Source organism: Mus musculus, chromosome 2 (assembly GCF_000001635.26).
Source record: "Mus musculus strain C57BL/6J chromosome 2, GRCm38.p6 C57BL/6J".
Classification (NCBI taxonomy): domain Eukaryota; kingdom Metazoa; phylum Chordata; class Mammalia; order Rodentia; family Muridae; genus Mus; species Mus musculus.
In genome coordinates this window covers 125,549,757-125,570,123 of record NC_000068.7, presented here as the reverse complement: position 1 = coordinate 125,570,123, position 20,367 = coordinate 125,549,757, and the positions used below count along the sequence as shown (strand labels likewise).

The 20,367-nt window shown below is 43.9% G+C and overlaps 1 protein-coding gene across 9 annotated transcripts in view; it reads left to right on the top strand.

The window, feature by feature from the left end:
* Nucleotides 1-20,260, top strand: part of Cep152 (centrosomal protein 152) — a 75,311-nt gene extending 55,051 nt beyond the window's left edge. For 5 of the 9 annotated variants that reach the window (XR_001783213.2, XM_006500474.4, XM_011239871.2 and 2 more), the window contains 5 exons: nucleotides 473-569; nucleotides 1,197-1,300; nucleotides 3,435-3,591; nucleotides 3,803-3,915; nucleotides 5,727-7,036. Coding sequence is in view for 6 of the 9 variants with exons in the window: in XM_006500474.4 (XP_006500537.1) it covers nucleotides 473-569; nucleotides 1,197-1,300; nucleotides 3,435-3,591; nucleotides 3,803-3,915; nucleotides 5,727-6,724 (1,469 nt within the window). In the remaining 3 variants the exon portion in view is untranslated. Of the gene's footprint in view, nucleotides 1-472; nucleotides 570-1,196; nucleotides 1,301-3,434; nucleotides 3,592-3,802; nucleotides 3,916-5,726; nucleotides 7,037-14,299; nucleotides 14,465-20,053 lie in introns of those variants that run through there. The other 4 variants (XR_001783214.2, XM_017319354.2, XM_011239870.2 and 1 more) reach the window with 2 other exon arrangements.
* The last annotated feature ends 107 nt before the right edge of the window (nucleotides 20,261-20,367 follow it).

The window sequence follows — 20,367 nt, the reverse complement described above, 5'->3', positions numbered from 1 at the left end:
ATTTTTTAAAAATGATACCTACTTTAGATTATTTTCTTTTTATTTTATACTGAGGGTCTTGCTCAAAAATGGTTTATATGGGCATAAACTCTAAGCTAGGAGCCAAGCATATGTAAAATTAGGAAACCCAGTGGGGAATGCAGCTCAGTGGTAGAGCTCTTGCATGCCCTGTGCAATGCTGAGTTCTAGCCATTGTACAGCAACAAACAAACAAACAAAGCAGACCCGTTCTGGAGAGCTTCCATTAGCTGGGAAGCTCGCACATGCACACCAGACAGCTAGACGTGAGGTTCAGGTTGTGTACAGTGGAGATGAAGATGAAACAGGTTTTAGATGCTCAGAAACCCGTGTAAAGGGAAGGGTGAGTACCAGTCTACCTGAGGAGCGAGAGCTGGGATGGAGGCATCTCCTCTGAAGCACCTGCGTGGGAACTGGAGGAAGGCGGCAGACTAATGCTGACTTTCTGTTGCAGAGGAGAACAGCAGGGTGGTTGAAGAATTAATAGAGGAGAACCATGACATGAAGAATAAACTGGAGGCACTGAGGGCCCTTTGCAGAACGCCACCACGGTAAATGCATGGGTCACGCAAGCCTTAATAGTAGAAGAAATGTCACCCTGAATAGTTGTTCTTTCACTTAAAATATAGTCACAGGAAAGGCTGATATTGTTCTGTTGTTGTACGTCACTTAGGACTTGTACGATGTTAAAAAATGGGATTTGGGGATTATTATAACCTTCACTAGCATGATTAGAGAAACATTTCCCTGTGTTCCTAGGAACCTCCTACAATGTGCCCTTCAGTAGCTCTGTATATTTTCATCATGTGGATTTGCAAATATTTACTGAGGCAGTCATAATGTTGATTTCCTTTGTTGTTGTTTTTGAGACAAGGCTTAATGTCTCCCAAGGCTAGCCTCAAATGTAGCTCAAGATTACCTTGTTTCAGCCTCAATCCAGTGAGTGCTGGGATTATAGGTGTGTCTACCATACTTGGTTTCTGGGGATGGAGCCCAGGGCTTCCTGAGTGCTAAGTGAGCACTCTCTTAACCGCTTCCTCCCGGCCTTCCTCTGACTTGACATAAGGCAGCTCCCTTGTGTGAAGTCCTGGGACAGCTCGGCGGTCTTATAGATTATATATTCCAAGTGAAGCTGTCTATTCATAGCCTCTGTGGTCTACGATCCTGTGTGTTATTAGGTCACTGTCTGCAGGAGCCGCTGAGAGTGCTGGGCCGTCATGCAGTAGGCAGGCCTTGGAAGAACTCCGCGGGCAGTACATTAAAGCTGTGAGAAAAATTAAACGTAAGTCTGAAGAGATCCTCAGGATCCTTGCTGGCGCCGGCCTTTGTGCTGTCGTGGAGTAGAAACTCAGGGTTTGCCTTTTTCTTCAGCCTGAGCAGAGATTGTTAATGCCACCTCAAATTACACAGTAATGGATTAATTTACCTAACTGACACAAGCAGGTTTGGATTTTTTTTTTAAACGTTTATTTTCATTTTATGTATCTCTCAATGTGTATCTGTGTGTATCTGTGGACGCAGAAGATGGAGTCAGATCCTCTGGCTCTAGCGTTTGAGATGGTTATGGGCCACTGTGTAGGTGCTGGGAACAGAAGCCTGCTCCCTTGGAAGAGCAGCCAGTGCTCTTAGCCATCTCTCTAGCTCCCACGAGTAGTTACTTTTATATTGTTGATTATCACTTTTTAGTTTTTGTTTAGACATTAGAATCAAACTCTCTTAAAATGTAATGTCCTTGCAGCATAAGTAAATTGTAGTAGAGAACATGCCACATGAAGACTGGGGTATGCTGAGAGGCAGAACTTCTGCATCCTGTGCAGAGGGAGGGATGGAGCCAGGGAAGGGGGAAGGAGGTGGCACCTGAGTCAGATCAGCAGTACCTCCTACTGTAGGCTCAGGAGCTGGGAAGAGGAATCCAGTCAGTATCTTTTTTCCTTATTTCAAACAGCTGTGAATTTGCCAGGGCTTTGCCAGTTCTGTCCACCTTGTAAGAGCATCTCTGGGGCGTCTCCAGAGTAAACACTCCTGTGTTCTAACTGTAAAAGTGCATGACACTGGTGTTCTCATACAGTAGTCAGGGCTTACATACAGAAACACACTTTTCTCCTAAAATTGCTTTCATTTTTAACAAGAGGCAGGAGAGGTCTCAGATAGTTTCTACGTTGTTGCGTTTTCGAGTTGCTTGTAGATGTGAAAGGCCTGCGAGCTCTATTTCTCAGTTGTCCTTCGTCCCAGCAAAGGGTGTAGTTAAAAGAAACCAAGATTCTTTTCTGTTTTCTTTCTTTTTTTGTTAGTTAATGAATTAACTAATTAGTTAACTTTACATCCCAACCACAGTGCCCCCTCCCTCCTTTTCTCCCCATCCTTCCTCCCCCTCCCCATTCCCCATCCACTCCTGTTTCTCTTCAGAAAAGAGGGGACCTCCCGTGAGTATCAACCAGCCAGCCTTGGCATATCCAGTTGCAGTATGACCAGGCACATCTTCTCCTGTTGAGGTTATACAGGGCAGCCCAGTAGGAGGAAAGGGTCCCAAAGTCAGGCAAGAGTCAGAGACAGCCCTGCTCACGCTAACAAACCACTTACAAGCTTCCAGCGAAACCAAGCAGTCTTCGTCCTGACACAGTAGGCATGCCATGCCTTAGTTACCTTTTAGAAGCTAAAATAAAGGCCATGTGGCAACCTCATTTTCATTTTCCCGTCTCCAGGAAGGAAAAGTGGAAGTGGACCCCAGTTGGCATCTGCACATATAACATGGAATTTTCAGATGCTTGCTGGCATTGACAGGCAGTTCCTGTGTGAGCTGACATTCCTAGAATGTAGTCATAGATTTAGTTTTTAAGTTAGCTTTAACCGGAAGTAGTACAAACGGAAGCCATGTTGGTGAAGAGAGAGGTACAGGTGGTGATTTTCGGTGAGTTTCAGAAAGGAACGTGATTCCTCTCACTCTGCGGGACATCTTGTACCCCCTCAACCCCCCGTGAGGGGATCACTGTCCATTAGTGCTGCTGAGCGCTGGCTAAGGATGGACTAGAGCCTTTCAGGCACAAGCATAGGTCTTCGTCCTTTCCCGTGTCACCTCTCTGCTCTCCTTCTGGGTATTTCTTTTCTCTTACCTGAGTCATGAGGAACAATAGAACACGTGCTTTCTGCTCGCTGCGTTCTTCTCTTCCCTGAGCCTTTTAGAATATGACAAAAGACATTGTTTTTCTTCCCCTGTGCAGCTGTCACTGTCTTAGGTCTAACAGTGTGCTTTTCTTTTGAGTTTACCAAACTGCCATTGTGAAGTGTTCCATTCTAAAGAACATGAGACGTACAACGTTTAAACTATGCTTTCTTCACCTTGTCTGCCAGAGGACTGGTCTGAAGTTTTCCCTGCTGTCTTTGGAGAAACAGGGAATTGTGGGTTTTCCATCCCGCAGGTGACATGCTTCGGTATATTCAGGAGAGCAAGGAAAGAGCTGCAGAGATGGTAAAAGCGGAAGTGTTGCGGGAACGGCAGGAAACTGCACGGAAGATGCGCAATTATTACCTGAGTTGTCTTCAGCAGATCTTGCAGGATAATGGAAAAGAGGAGGGGTGAGTTCAGTGCACACCTCGAGCCCCGACTGCACCAGGATGGTGTGCTGTCATTTCTGTATCCACAGAACTGTTTATGTGATCATGAGAGAAGCTTAGGCTGGGCTTCTCTCACTATTGGCAGAGCTATTAGGAAACAGTCCCAGGGCTGAGGAGTCTTGTGTTTTTTCATTTAAACTGTTTTAATTTTATATCCTGGAATTACCCACAGAGCTGAGAAAAAGATTATGAGTGCTGCTAGCAAACTCGCTACAATGGCGGAGTTGCTGGGGACGATCGCGGAGTCAGACTGCAGAGTCCGGTGTGCCCAGGCAGGCCGCTCAGGTGAGTTCTCGGTCCGCTTTATTTGGCTACCTGATGGTCTCTGTATAACACGGTTATGGCCATCCCAGGAAATGATGGACAGGATTATAAATAATGACGGGTGAGAAAAGGCAAAATTATAACTGGGTTTTGACCAGAAACTTAGGAAACCTCTGAAATCAGAAAGGTAGCATTTGAGGAAATAGGGAACCTCGGCTCCAAACTATCCAGGTCAGAGCGACAGCAGGCCTATTTCACATGCGGAGCGTGTGTCCCAGGAGAAGCAGTGGCTCATGGGTGCCTGTGGGTGATGAGCCGGCCATGCAGAACAGCGCTGAGGTGGAGGCAGGTTTTATTCCCTCCCCTCCTTTCCAGTTCCTACCCCTCCCTTCTCCCCCCTACTCCCACCCATCTCCCTCCCCTTCCTTCCCACTCCTGCTTCTTTTTTCTCTTCTGTAGTGTTGGGCTGAGTGGAAAAGGGCAGTGTTGAGTACCTGGACATCAGGGATGCGCTGTTAGCCTCTATACCCAGGGCATCAGCTGTCAGGTCTTTGTGCTTCCTTGCAACATACCTGTTCCCCTCTAGTCGTGCAGCACAGACAAACACTGCATTGAAGATATCTAAGAGATATCAAGAATCACTATATAGTTAAAGAACAGTGCCACCATGAAAGAAAGACCACAGAAGAAAGCTAAGAGAATATGTACTTAAGGCAAAAGAATACTCAAACAACAGAACCTGAAGGTGTTCAGAAGTATAGTGAATATTCTTAGAAATGTGTAAACTTTAGGAACACCAACAAAGAAGTAGAAATGAATATATAACGTCCAAACTATCAGAAGAAATCTTTTCAAGAAAAAATTTTAGTCTAATAAAAAAAAAAAGAAAGAAAAAGCTAGAAAACACACATAAACATATAAAAAGTAGATTGCAATATCAGCAAGCACTGAATGAGGTAAGGCATTTGCAAAATAGAGAGACTTCCCGTTTTTACAAGAACTCAGAAACCCTCAGTAATAGAGTGATAATAAGCAGGTGGAATAGGGCTATTGATTATAAAGTTAAATACAGAAGTGGACCATGGAGACTGTACATTAAAGGGGCACATCTCTCATGAGACCGTATAACACAGCTTTAGAGTCTGAAAAATAAACGCTGATAGAAATATAAGAAGAAACTGCTAAATTCTTAATTGGACACACTTAACATGTCCGTATGGAATTCAGCTTTTAACCTTTTGGTCTCCTGGAAGCAGGGATTGTTCAGGCACCTGAAACCTTTCTCACAGAATCACAAGCGTTACTTGTGTAAGTTTTGGATTGGTGCACTTTAGGGACAAAAGGGCAGTGGCATGTAACAAGAAAGCAGTCTTCCTGTTTGGGGGGGCAAGGTCGTGAAAATCACATTTCCAGTCTGTCAACTCAGGGTTATAGGATCACTACTCTGAGACACAGGTCTTCAAACTTCACCCTGTGGCTGGCTTTCCTCTGATCTGGTTCAGGACACTGAAGCAGAAACTTCCTGCTCGACCATCAGACTTGGAGCAGTGTTGCCCTGCAGTCAGCTCTTGAAGTGTAGAACCCACTAAGAAAGTTGATGGAGGAGCTGTGACTCCAGCTTGTGTCAAGATGACATAAACTAACATTTCAGCCACAAACCCACCATTTCTATGGATATGAATAAAGGAATATTTTTACTTGTTATTTACTTTTATTTTTACACTGATGCATTTTCTTTGATAATGCACAAAATTATAAATATATTGTTCCCTTTAGAGCATTAATTTCCCCTTAATTCTTGTGCTTCTAACTTTATGTTCCTTTGCACATAGTAGCACTTCCTTTGGCTTCAGAGATGCTGACGGGCACTGAAAGATCAGAAAGGAGTGGTGTGAATCACAATATTCCACATTACGTTGAAAGCAAACCAAACAGTGGAAAGACCCTCCCCAGGAGTGTGTGTGAGCAGCTGCCTGGGAGGAAGGCTGCGCCCAGGTCACAGAGGCGGTTAGAGGAATCGAAGCACAGAGAGATGAGACCCATGGCTTCCACAGCTTTGCCTTCAGACTGTCGCTGTGGGGATGCGAGTTGCAGGCACTCAGGCGTCTTGGCAAAGGATGTTGCTCCTGAATTTGTTCCGTGCCAGGGCGAGGGAGGCTTTGACTTGCACGAGAAGAGAGATGCACTTGGAGCTGGCTCTGAGCCGCTGCTCTATTCAGCTGCTCACTCCTTCCTTGGAGGTGCCGAAAAGAACTCTTCTCCTAGATGCATCTCAGAGTCCAGGCACACAACCCTGAGAAGTCCCAGTGAAATGCCAAGGTTAAAGGCATTGATGTGTGGTTCTCCTACAGAAACTGACAGTATTGCATCTGAGAAGAGTCAGGGAGTGGGCTCTCAGGACTCCCCAGTGAAGGATGGCGTGGGGCCCAGCAGCTCTCCAGCCTGGCCTTCTGACAGTACCTTACCCTGTGGCAGTCCTGCAGTGCTGTTTCTTGGGGATGGGTCACAAAGGACTCAGGAGATGCTGGGGGACTCTGTTCAGTGGAAACAATTCTCAGCAACCAGTTGTCATCCAGATGCCCAGAAAAGTAATATGGTTTGTCGGAGTAGTCACACTCTAGATCTGCCCAAAGAAACCCTGCATTCCCAACAAGGGAAGATGGGTGCAACTCTGGGACACCCATCTCCACAGAGCACTGATATGTTAAAGACAGATTTCAAGAGACTCAGTGGCACAGGACCATCTTCATTGTGTCAGAAGCCTTTGATAAAGTTAACTGCTCCGATGCCCAGCCAACAGGATAGTGGCTTTGACAGCCCGCTTGAGTAATTATTTGCCTTATTTCAGAATAGTCATTAATTACTATTTAAACAGGAAACTGGATGGTAATACTTGATGCTAACAAACCATTGTGAGGTCTTCCTGCCAGTTCTCATGTTTTTGATACCCTTGTATCTGAGTAAAGTATTCTCAGTTACTTGAGGCACTTGCGCTGCCTTAATGTTGGAGGCCTAAGTGATGTGCTGTGTGCTCTGCTTCTGTGTGCTGCTTCATTCAGTTACTCAGCCCTCTACCTTTATATTTATATGCTGACTTATTTTGGAGTGTTAAAATATTTAATAAAATTGTGCATAATCCGAAGATTTGTCATGACTTATTTTGTAGTTTATAATCTAGAAATGGTATGTTGACATCATGTTTGAAATCGACTCAAAAAAAAAAAAAAAACCAAAAATATACTACCCTTTGATTACTTGTGTGTTTGACCAGCCAGATGCAGTTTAAGCTCAACTCATAAATATCAATATGTTGTATATTACTTTTTTTTTTTTTTTTTTTTTTTTTGGTTTTTCAAGACAGGGCTTCTCTGTGTAGCCCTGGCTGTCCTGGAACTCACTCTGTAGACCAGGCTGGCCTCGAACTCAGAAATCCCTCTGCCTCTGCCTCCCAAGTGCTGGGATTAAAGGCGTGTGTCACCACACCCGGCAATTTACTTTTCACTAATTTTCCTTGTGACTTGTTTTTGATTGATGAGTTGTTTGGAAATGTCACTTTATTTTCAAGAATTTGGGGTCCCCTGCACCCCCGCCCACACACACCTATAGTAGTTTTCCCTATTTTCCGTTGTTTTTGGAGAGTCCCAGCTGTTCTCTACAGACATGTTTTATGGCGTGTGGTGGACTGTCTTCACCTGACAGGAGTGCATCTTCTGGTCACTGAGCGCTTTCAGCATGCATGAGGCCTCTCTGGTCGATGCCAAGCCTGCTGCGGCTGGGCTCTGGGGGCCTTTTGTTCTGTTGGGCATGGGAACTAGGGGGCTGCAGAGAGGGATCAGTGCTTTAGAGGGTTACCAGCACCCACATATGAGTGGCTCACAGCCTTATCTAATGCCAACTCCAGGGGTTCAAAGCTACCTTCTGGCCTCTGCAGATACGCACACAGACATACAGATACATATATTGATCGTCTACCATTGTGAGATACCCTTTGAATTTACTATCTGTCTTAAGGTTCCTGTTCACTGTAATGATGGTAGCCACGCCAGCTCTTCTATGATGATGGTTTGCTTGCTGTGTCTTCTGCTCTTTTCTTTTAATCCCATTTTTATCCTTTAATTTAATGGGGACTCTGGAAGCTTATCACTGGAAGTTGCTTTTATTTATCCACACATGTTCCCTCTTCCTCTCAATTCCTTTTCTTTTTATTCCCTCCTTCCTTCCCTCCCTCTCCCTCCCTCTCTTCTTTCCTTCCCTCCCTCCCTCTCTCTTTCCCTCCCTCTCTCCCTCCTCTCCTTTCCTTCCCTCCCTCCTTCTCTCCCTCCTTCCCACTTTTCCTTTCTTCCCCTTTGAGACAGTGTGTATATACTGTTGGGTGTGGGGCTCATCCTGGAGCATTGACAACCTACCAAGTGCTACACCCTAAACTAACTCCTCTCCTCACAGCTATCAAATGCTAATAGCTCCTTGACTAGGGGTAGGACTTCCCACCTTACCCCCACTTCCCAATACTAGGATCATTTCTTTCATTTCATTTCATTTCATTTCATTTCATTTCATTTCATTTCATTTGGTCTGGCTTGAGCCTATGCAGGACTTGTCCATGCTGTCACAATTCAAATGTGGCTGGTTACCCACCTCAGAAGTGCTTGGTTAGTCCTGTAACATTTGAGTCACTCTTGAAGCAGTGAGCATATCCTACCAGATATAAAAACATTTTGGAAGATTTAGGGAGTGTTATATGCAGTTATTTTTTGGGTCTTGCTCTCTCCTCTTCCTGCTCTGTATGTGATACCATGTTGTGCCATAAGTCTTTATCTTCATTGTTTATCCTATTTGTTAATTGTGACTAGCCCACTTCTGTTTTTTTTTTTTTTTTTTTTGTTGTTGTTGTTTCTATCTTGGGTCAATTTTCCCTATTCACATTTCCAAAAATAATTATATATAATTGTTTTGCAGTGTTATTTGTTTGGCTTCATGTCTCCTTGAGCCTTTGTCTTTCCTCCTCTTCCCCATGAGTCCCCCCAGGCTTCCCTTATGAGATCAGTTTAACAATGTCTTTATAGGATGGGCAGGAGATGGGGGGGGGGGGACTTTAGTCAGTATTTAAAGCAGGTGAGGTGGCTCAGCAGGGAGGGGTGCTTTGTCACCTGACACAAGCCTGACCTGAGTTTGATACCCTGAATTCATTTGATAGAAGAGGCCCGGCTCTCACAAGTTGTCCCCTTGCTTCTGCATGTGGGTCGTGGTGTGTGCATGTGAGCACCGAGTAAATGGCTCCTTTGCTGTTTATGGGCTATGGTAGTCTGTGTGGGCTATGTTGTGACAAGAAATTTACCAGCTAGCAGGAAAGCCTGTCTCATGGTAGATGTCTTTGTAATTTTAAACTTCAACTTGTTTTGTTTCATCTTAAAAATTTAAAAGGAACTTAGATATTTTCTGGTAATGTAATTTCAAAATCCCTGGATATTTTGGGATAAAACATTTAAACTTTGTCGCCTTGCACCTGGCTTCTACAGAAGAGAAATGAGGTTGGTGGTACTGTTTGTTCTCTGTCAAATTTCTCAGAGCAAGGAAGTGTGTGTCTGTCCACTCAGTTGCTCAGCCCTCTTTGGCCTGAGCCAATCACAGTGGTCTTAATTCCTTGTTCCTAATTGGTTCAGGGTGGGTCACATCCCCCCTGCAGCCTCGGATCCGCTGAAAAGCTGTGGGAAATGTTCCTTTTTAAAAACCCCACCACCTTCCATCCTGAAAGGGCCTGGCCCGTGACAGCCGGGGCTCGTGCCCTCGCTGCAGGCTGCTGCACCTAGCTGTGCCTTCTGCATCTATTGCATTCCACGCACTCCACCACAAGAGAAAACCAACCAGCGAGCAGGGGCAGGCTCTGCCGAATGTCCCCAGACTATGTGAGGTGGCACACACCCTCACTGTTGGAAAAACTGGAGCCTTCCTATGACCTGCAACCACCTTACCATGGTAGTATGTGCACAGCGGATGGAAAGCTCAAGTAGGAGGTTTTTGCGAAGGGCTTGATGATGCTCACACACAGTAAGACTTCTACATCTTAGCTCTGAGTGAATAAAGCAGTTGCAGCTGTGAAATCTCCCCTCTCTGACCCCTTCTATCCATATTCTCATTGCTTGGTAAAAATGACATGCGAGTATACCAATTCTAGGCCAAGCAGAGTATGTTCCCAGAATTCCCAGAGGCTGACCTCATATTAACTTCTAGAGGAAAAAAAAAAAAAGGATTCTTTCCTTCTCAGCTTGGTATATACCTGGCCAATTGCCAAGAAAAGGTGGCAGCTTAGAGATAAAGGTGTCACCTGCGCAAAGCCAGTCTCCCTCTTCCCGCCGCCTCCTGAATAAGCGTAGACCAAGTTGGCCTTCACAGGGCCTTTCCTTGAAGGAGAATTATTTACATTGATTTACCTGTTCCAGAGTAAGCATTTCAGTGCTGGACAAAAGAAAAATCATCTCAAAGACAGCAGGATCGCCCAGGGGTTTCCTTCAGTGACGCACTAAAGCTTTGTCCCTTTCGAAGAAGTCTGTAAAGACTTCAGAAACAGACACAGGAGTTTGATGCGGTTTGGACACGGACACCATGTGCCGCAGACACTGCCAGAATTGAAGAGGCTTTTGTCCTGAGTCCCACAGAGCATGTTACTGTAGCTGGGGGAAAAAAAAAATCTGTGGCCAAACAGCCAGAAATCTGCTAAGCTGGAAACCTTGGAGTCTTTAGCTTCTCATCCCTGGCTCAGGTCAAGCTCAGCTAGCTTGCTTTTGCCCTGCCCCAGGCGGGACCCGCGTTGGCCTCTACAGAGAAGGACGGACGGCATAAGGTAAGTGCAGGACAGGCATCCCAGTCAAGACTCAGCTTTCAAAGCATGCCTCAGATGGCTGCTCACCTCAGCAAATGGCTGAACAGAGGAAGCTTGGAAACAACAGAGACCTTCCCTCAGCTCCTTTCCAGCAAGGACAAGTATGCGATTATATAATAAGCTTTGTCTCCTGGCACCCGGAGAGCTGACCTACAATGTCAAATGTGCAACTTATTAAGCAAATTCCACTGAGCCTACAACACACACTCGCCTTCTTAGGACGTTCAGTTTCTTTACCGAGAGAGCCCTGCCCTCCATGGTCCCCGCTGGCAAACCCACTCTTCTCTGAATCCTTTGCTTTGTAATCACACAAGGTTTCTCCGTGGGTTTTTAAGAATACAAAATAAGTTGATCTGCTCCCATTGCCCTTTCTGTCCGTGATTCCAGAGACCATAGATAATTGTTTAGGCCCCGTTTCACAATGCTATTCTGTTGGAGAAAATCTTTCCATAGTAGCCTGCCTCCTCAGGCAGGCAGAGCTTTGTTTTCTTCATTGAGATGTATACCCTGACAGATGCCTGGCTTCTCCGAACGTGGGTACACAGCCGTGTTCCCTCTCTAGTCTAGAGACCTTGACTGTGCTCCTGGGTCTCTCCCCTTCCCGGTGAGCAGACAGGGTGCGTGGTTGTGCCTTATGTGAGTGGGTTGTTGTCAGTTCATTAACTGGCAGAAGTCATAGTTTGCTGAGGCTAGATTTAAAAAGCAAAACAAAACAAAACAAAAAACCCTTCACAGGGAGCGCTGTGTCCCTGTCACCACAGATTAAGTTTTGGAGACACAGATGGCAGCAGCTACTGCTGTGCACACTGATATCCAGCCTGATGCAGGTGCTGGAGGTATAATAGCATTTGTGATGTTTGTTTGTGAGCAAGTCCACATGTCTAAAATTAACATCCGTGATAGGAGCTGAAAGCAGGTAAACATGGGCAGCCCCATTTTTTGTTCTAATCCCCAGTTGGAGTCCACTCTGGAAGCACAGTCTGTATGCAGTGTGCACAAGTACACACGAAGTAGTTTATTTTGTTGTATAAGTTGTAGCATTTTACTTACAGTCATTGCTCTGTGCCTTTAAAGTCACCATATGAGTGACAGGTCACAATATTTAGTCTTAAAAAACCCAGAAGTATGACACATGCCTTTAATCCCAACACTAGAGAGGTGGAGTCAGATGGATCTTTGGAAGTTCAAAACCAACCTGGTCTACAAAGTGAGTTTCAGGACAAATGGGGCTATATCTCAAAAAAGACAACCCACAAGTAGTGAAAAATGGATTAAGAGATCAACTGTCTATGTGTATACTTACTCATAAAGCTATTTACATACACACATGATTCATACACTAAGTGTGGACAGCCTTCCAGACTCACTGGTGAAGGCCGACAAAGGGGAGCATAGGTGTTCTTGTTAGACTACCCTTCAGCCTCTTTCTGCCTCTCGTTCCTGTCCCCACTCTGCCTTTATCTCGCTGTCCTACTACCTCCAGCCCTTCTCCCAGCCTTCGTTCTGAATTCTGTGACGTATGCCTGCCCATGTCTTTTGTACTAGGAGAGGGTCATATAAAAGATGGCAGGAATGAAGAAGGCTGGGCTTGGAGGAACAGGGTGAAGTCCAAGGACCACCTGTCTTTCTTGCCTGCTCAGAGATAGGTGAAGGGTTTAGAGTTGGTATCCAGACACAAACAGAACCAATTAGATACAGAGCACACACTGTGGGTGGATCAGTGACAGAAAATATTAAAGTCTCTGATCATGCAGGATACACAAATCTAAAGCCTTGGACACTGGGAAGGGAAGAACACAGCAAGCAGGGAGCCCATGTGTCCAGTCAGAGTTAATGTTCACAGCAGCATCTGTTTGTACAGGGAAGCAAGGCTTATGTGAGATAATCCTCTAATCTGGGTTCATCTGATGCGGGACTTCTTTCACATCTGTAAAAACCCTTTGCACAGTACCTGGATTTGAATACCAGAGGCATATGAGTACAAGATGGCTGCTGTTTCCCTTCCAGCCAAATCTTGCAAGAGCAGATGTCTTGATCATTTCTTAACGATAAACATATTAGGAAGGGAATCCTGAGGATCTATAGTTTAGCCTGTACAAATTGAGAGTCTATATAAGTTACCAACATGATGGGCAGCCATAAGTTTAATGGAGTGTGACCACAGGCTTAGCTCTAATACCTATTGAGAGAAGAGGATCCAAATGTTCAACTTCTGTGCTTTTTCCACAGCACACTATGGTACTTGCAGGGTAGAGCCAGTTCACAGCTCAGACTTTAAGGACTACTCTGCTTTGAGGAAAGGAGACAGGGTTAGGGAGTAGTAAACACATGGGGGGGGGGGATTGGGAGAGAAACATACACATACAGAGAGAGGAGAGAGGGAAAGAAAAACACACGGAAGGGAGGAGGGAGAGAGAGAACCCGATGTTCTGCCCCTTGTAGCCACACCTTTGTCATGTGACTGGAGAAGACTGCATCTAGAAAGCAACTAATTGAACAAACTCTTGGCTCCCAGACTCAGAAGTTAAGAGTGTTTCAACTTTATCGTTCTGTAACTATTAGGGACCTAAGCGAACCTAAGCATCAAGGACCCCTCCCCTCCCCAGTAAGAGAAACCAAAGCATATGTGTGTGCCTGGATTCTCTTAATCCCTGACTCCTGGGGCTAGTTCTCCAGTAGAACCCCAATGGGACAGCCTCTTCCTCTACTGCTGCTCTTTCTCTGGAATTGGCTTCCAAGAACAAGCACCCAGGGCAGGGGTTCTCAACCTGTGGGTCCTGCCCTCCTCTAGGAAATTACTGAATGACCTTTTCACAGGGGTCACCTAAGACCATCAGAAAACACAGATAATTATATGACGATCCATAACAGTAGCAAAATTACAGTTATGATGTAGCAATGAATTAACTTTATGGTTGGGGGGTCACCACAACACTTATCAAAGAGTCACAGCATTAGGGAATGTTGAGAACCACTGCTAGAGGCAAGGAACTTAGAACCCATTCTTAGATCCCTGAAGGGACTGTGGCCACGTTCCATAAGGATTTGTTTTCAAGATCTGGCTCTTCTGAGAATTGGTTTTGTCACCATGAAATAGAACTGGTGCAAACGTGCGCATGTGTCTGGGGAGCAGTTCTTGCTGGAGGAATGTGTGCTCTCAAAGAGCTTGGGGCAGGCTTCCATATGGAAACGGGGAATCCCATATTTCTTGGTGCTTTGAAGCAGTTAAGTGTGGTCGGTTGGGAGCAGCAGACACGCAACACCTGCAAGTGTAGTCCACAAGGGTTCCAATTTGAGCTGTATCTTAGTCTCATTCAATGCTTTACTCCCCTCTAGTGGTCTCATACAGCACGCGATACTATCGCAGGGTAGAGGGTGACAGATTTTAGAGGGACAATTTTTAAAATGTGTTTAAAGCTTGCTCATGTATTGTAGAATCTGTTCAAGTCTGTAAAGTATCAGTGTAAAAAGTAAAGATCATCTTTAGTTCATCCATCCTTCCCACCCCCCATCCACCCCTGCACACAGGTAAATGATAAGACAAGAAGGCAAATGGCTCGCCCAGGGCGAATACTCTTCTCACAGCTGACTGCAGTATTTAACCTACAAGCATGTGTTGCCCGAAGAACACCTGCACTCCGATGCTCACCAACTCACCCAGGGGAGGCGTGAGGAAGTTGGAAGTCAAATTTAGTAAGTATATCTGGTATTGCTGCTCTGGGAGGGGAGGGCCTTGCCCCGGGAAGGAAAGGGTAGAAATATCAAGAGCCCTTAGAGATGAACATACTAACCAGGAGGGCCCTGCACTTCCCCTTTGCCTTTGCTGCCTGCAGTGTTTGCCCAGCAGTGGCTCCCGTTGCTCCTGCTCTGTAGTATGAAGCTCTGCTGTGGGATTCTCAGGGCATGTTCCACGGGGCTTAGGTAAGGGTGAAGTAACAGATGGAGGTTCTGGCGGATGGAGCAGAACCCAGCCCAGCCCTGACCTGCTCCTGTCCACACTCTGCGGCTGGGATCCAGAGTCACCCAGCACAGGAGAGTCAGGACAGCAAACACACATGATCATGTCGCTGACATCAGATTAAAAAAAAAATCAAGGTGGCTTATAATAACTACACAATGATGTAAAGGAAAATATGCTTGTAATAAATGAAAAGATAGGACATTTCAGCAAGGAAATAAACCCTGAAAAAAGCCAAAACCCAAAACTTTGAGCTACAGATTAAATTATCTACAATATAAAATTTATCTGATGGACGTAGCAGCATCAGGAGATGATGGGAAAAGTCCCTCAGCTTGAACACAGACCTACAACACAGTGATTAGAGACGTAGAAGAAAGAGAACCTCGGATGTATAGTAATATGTCAGAAGGCTTAATGTATAAATGATTAGTTCAGAGGAGAAGGGAATAGAACATTTTGAGTAATGCAGGCCAAAACACAAATTTTGGTGTAAATTATGTTTACAATTCTAAAAAGCTCATAACACAGCGAGATTTCTGAAAACTAAAAATAAGTGGACCCTCCTGGAAGTACCCAGAGAAACACAGCCGTTATTTCTTTGGAAATAATGATATGGATATAATTTAAATCTCATTAGAAGTAATGGGACCAGGGGCAGTTGTGCTGGATAATTTTATGTCAGCTTGATATATATATATATATATATATATATATATATGTATATATATACATATATATATGTGTGTGTATGTGTGTGTGTGCACGTGCGCATGTGTATGTATGTATGTGCATATGTATATATGTAAAGTTTTAGAAACATATATATAATATATTATATATTTATGTTGGGATAAGACTCAAAATTAAACATGAAATTTACTTAATGTTAGTATTGTCTAATTTTGGAAACATATACATAAATATATATACAAATATTATATATATTATATACATGTATATAATATATATAGTTTCTAATTTTTTCCAAAATTGAAACATTTCTCATGTTGGACACTCAGTTTATAAAATGTGTAAAATAGGAAAGAAAGTTTGATCCAAATAAACTGCTTGTGACTCTAACTTTGAGCATATTTCACAGTTGGTTTTTATATTTGTGTCCAAGGAGTAAAAAATGAAAGCTGAGACAGATAGCTTTGGTCATGGTGTTTCATTATAGCATGAAAATCCTAAGACAACAGGAAGCTAACCCTGTGTGTGTGTGTGTGTGTGTGTGTGTGTGTGTGTGTGTGTGTGTGTGTGTGTGTGCGTGTGCGCGCGCGTGCGCGTGTGTATGCATGTGTAGTGTTGGTGCATGTGTGAGCACATGCCTGTGCAGGTCAGAGGTGTCCAGACAGCCCCCAGGGACCCTCCTGCCTCTGTTTGCCTGGTGCTGGGATTAAAGGCATGCGCCACCACTGCCCAGCTCACACTCAGCTTTTTGATATGGGTTCAAATTCCAGTCTTCATCTGGCACTGCGAGCCCTTTACCATCTCCTCAGACTTGACAGCATCTTTAAAGAGCTTCACGGGAAAAATATCTGTCAGTTTAAAACTACATTCTACAGAAACATTGAATAAAGTAGGGAAGTTAGGTATGGTAGATCACACCTATAACCTGAGGCAGAATTTCCTTGAGTTTGAAGGGTGGCCTACTGTTCAGTGAGTTCCAGGCCATCCTGGACTACAGTGAGGTCCTGTCTGAAAATACAAATGAGAGAGGCTGTTGAGAAAGGGAAGAGAGAGAGGAAGAGGAAAGAGAGAGAGAGAGCAAGAGAGAGTGAGTGAGAGAGAGAGAGAGAGAGAGAGAGAGAAGAAAGGAAAGATGAAGGGAAGGGAAGAGGGCAGGAACAGAAGGGGACCTAACATCCAATCAGAAAACAGTTACCCCTGTCATAGACCTGCCCCTAATGTAGTAGGCACATCTTGCTTGTCCAGTTAATAATGTTGCACTCAGAGTCCACACTGAGGAAGGCTGGCAGTTCTCTCCTAGTAGTCCGCAGAGAAGTTTTCAGCACTGAGGGCTAGACAGCTGGGAGGAAGCTTGGAGCCTCATATCTGCTGTATTTTTCCGTGTCCCACAATTAGATGTGGTGTATGTGTGTGTGTGTGTATGCGCACGTGTGCCCACGTGCACACATATGTGTGTTTGGCAGTAGGATTGTCTCATCTAGTTCTGATGATAGCCACCATCAGTGGAAATTGTCAGTAGTGCTTTGGAGCCTTAGGGAGGTGGTCCACCCTTGCCACGGAGGTTTTAATTTAGCAGCCTATGGCTTTTGGCAGCAGCTTTGTCCACTCATATAGGGTATTTTTCTTTAATTTTATGATTTGACTAGCTTGCCAAGAAACTGATTTCTTCTTTATTGCTTTCTCTTGCGTGGTTATTTTTGGTTGGAACCCCCTTCCCGCCCATCTCCCTGCCTGACTCAGACCTTTCGTCCGCAGTGAGCCACCTTTGGCTTTTGTATTACATGCGTTTGATTGTTCTTCCCCACCCTTTAGAGAACATTTTCCTTTTTCGTGGGCTTTTTCTAGCTTCCCAGGAGCTCTCTACACAACTCATTCCCACATAAATGTGCATTTTTAAAAGGTAGAATATACAGGCTCTGCCTGAGAGAGAACATACTATTTCTGAGCTGAGAGATTTCACTTTATAATATTTTGAAATATTATATGAAATTTTCCAGTTTCATACATTTTCCTAATTTTCATTTCATTTTTTTATGGCTGAATAAAATTCCATTATGTACATGTGTGTGTACATACACACATATATGTATGTATATGTAGTATGTATCTATTATGTATATCTGTTAAGTACATGTATACATCTGTATCCATTATGTATACATATGTATCCATTATATTTATGTACATTTCCCTTATCTGTCAATGGACATCCAGGCTGATTCCATTTCTTTGTTATTGTGATGACTGATTGCAGCAATAAATATGGATGAGCAAGTATCCTGTGGTAAGATATAGAGGCCTTTCCATTATTGTACCCATAGGCCAGTCTTGAATCCTTTGAGTGGTATAGGTGAGCTATAGATGAAAGTTCTCTTGTTAGAGTTTTGGTTTTTGTTTCATTTTTAAAAAAAGATGCATCCATACTGATTTCTATAAGTTGTACCCATGTACAATCCCACTAAATGTGACTATGGTTCTTCTTTCATTATGACAGCCACTCCAAGTGGGGTGAGATAAACTCCCAATATGGTTTTAATTTTCATTTTTTCTGACGGATAAGGATGTTGAATGCTTTTGTTTTGTTGAGAGAGAGTCTCTCTATGTATCCTAGGCTGTCTTGGGACTCACCAAGATGTTCCCCCACTTCATAAGTGCTAGAATTAAAGGCATGCATCAGCAAGGCCTGATATTGAATACTTTTTGTTTGTTTGTTTGTTTTTGTTTTTGTTTTTTGAGACGGGGTTTCTCTGTGTAGCCCTGGCTGTCCTGGAACTCACTCTGTAGACCAGGCTGGCTCGAACTCAGAAATCCACCTGCCTCTGCCTCCCAAGTGCTAGGATTAAAGGTGTGCACCACCACTGCCCAGCCTGATATTGAATACGTAAAGCAATATTGGTTATTCATTGGTATTTCTTTCACTGAGAATTCCCTATTTAGTTCTTAGCTCATTTTTTGATTGGATTATTTGTTTTCTCATTGTTTAGGTTTTTCCCCCCCAGTTCTTGGTATATTCTGCATACTAATCCTCTGAGATGTAGGTGTCAAAGGCTCCTCCCACTCTTCAGGCTGTCTCTTCACTCACTGGCCCCCTGCTGCCTTTAGATCACTTGTATACCATTTGGTGATGATTTGCTCATTTTCTGGGGTGCTGAAGCCCTGCAGAGAGCCCTCACCTGCCCAGTGTCTTGCGGCGCTTTCCTACTTGCTCCTCTAGGGGCTCAGACTTTACCTTGATGCCTTCCGTACATTTGGAGTTGATTTTTGTGCAGAATGAAAGATAAAAGTACTATCATCATTCTACACATGGAAATCCAGTTTCTCAGAACCATTTGTTGAAGAGGCTCTTTCCTCTAACATATATTTCTGGCATCTTTACAAAAGAGTCAGCTGGCTCTAGCTGTATGGGCTTGTGCCAGGGTCTTATTCTGTTCCATTGATCTGTGTGTCTGTGTGCATGTGTGTGTACCATGTTGGTTTTATTATTATAGCTTTCCCATATAATTGAAGTCAGTTATACTGATATCTCCAGCAGAATTTATTTTGCTTAGGACAGCTTTGGCCATCCAGGGTCTTTGGTGATTTTATATGAATTCTTTGATTCTTTATTTCTGTTTTGTATCTGTTTGTTTTCCTTCTCTTGCCTTATTGCTCTCACTAAGACTTCAAGCACTCTATTGAATACAAGTGGAGAATGTGCCCCCTTGCTTTCTTTCTGGTCTTGGTGAAAAATTCTTTGAGTTTTTTCTATGTAGCTTGATATTGACTATAGGTCTGTTATACAGAGCCTTTATTAAGTCAGTGTTCTGTGGTGGTTTGAGTGAGAATGGTCCCCCCACAGGGTCATAGTTTTGAATGCTTGGTACTCAGTTGGTGGAACTGTTTGGGAAACATTGGGAAATGTGGCCTTGTTGGAGGAAGTGTGTCACTGGGGCAGGCTTTTATCAAGAGTCTCCCTCCATCCCCCATTGCCAGTGAGCTCTTTGCCCCCTCTTGTGGTTGTGAAGTGAGTTCCCAGATGTTCCTGCTGCCATGTTTTTGCTCCATCATCATGAACTCTGACCCCCTGGAACCTTAAACTCAGTTGTCAGTTGTCTTGGTCACGGTGTTTTATTACAGCAATAGAGAAATAGCCAGTGCAGATAATGTTCACTGTATTCCTGATCTCTTTGGGGCTTTTATTATGAAAGGATATTGGATTTTGTCAAAACCCTTTTCTATATGTACTGAGTTGATCACATGATTTCTGTCCATTAGTCCATTTCTGTGATATACCACATTTTTTGACTTACATATGTTAAACCATCCTGCATGTCTGGAGTGAAACTAACTTAAACATGATGGGTTATTATTTTTTTGATGTGTTCTTGAATTGAATTTGCAAGTATTTTGTTGAGAGAGAGAAACAGAGAGAGACATACAGAGAGAACTTCAAATCATGATTCTGCTTGAAATTGCCACCTGAAGAGTGTGAAGCAGGCGAGTTTCATCACACTCTGCCTCTGTGGACTTCCATTTTTTATTCTGTATTTTGCAGTAGGGTACTGCCTACCACAGGCCTTACACTATGTCCAAGTCTGGTGTGGTTCACTGTGATGAACCTGTGACTTTTTTCCTGTCTTCCTTCCCCACAGGCCACCAGGGACCGACTGACACCTTCTTCAGCTTCAGCTGTCCTGTGACTGGGGATGAAAGGAATTCCCTGGGATTATTTGTCATATAAACTCTTCATTTGGTAACACAGGCTTAATACAGAAACGTATGTGAATATCAAGTCTGTTACCATAAAACAGACTATATCAGAAGACACTTTCTAGCCCCTTAGTTTTGTGTTGAAGACAATGCTTTTCCATTCCTGGTTCTCCTTCTTCCTTCTTTTCTTCTTTTCTTGTGTTTTCATTTCTCTTGTCATTGTATTTTTAAAATTTTCTTCCAGTGCTCTCCTCTT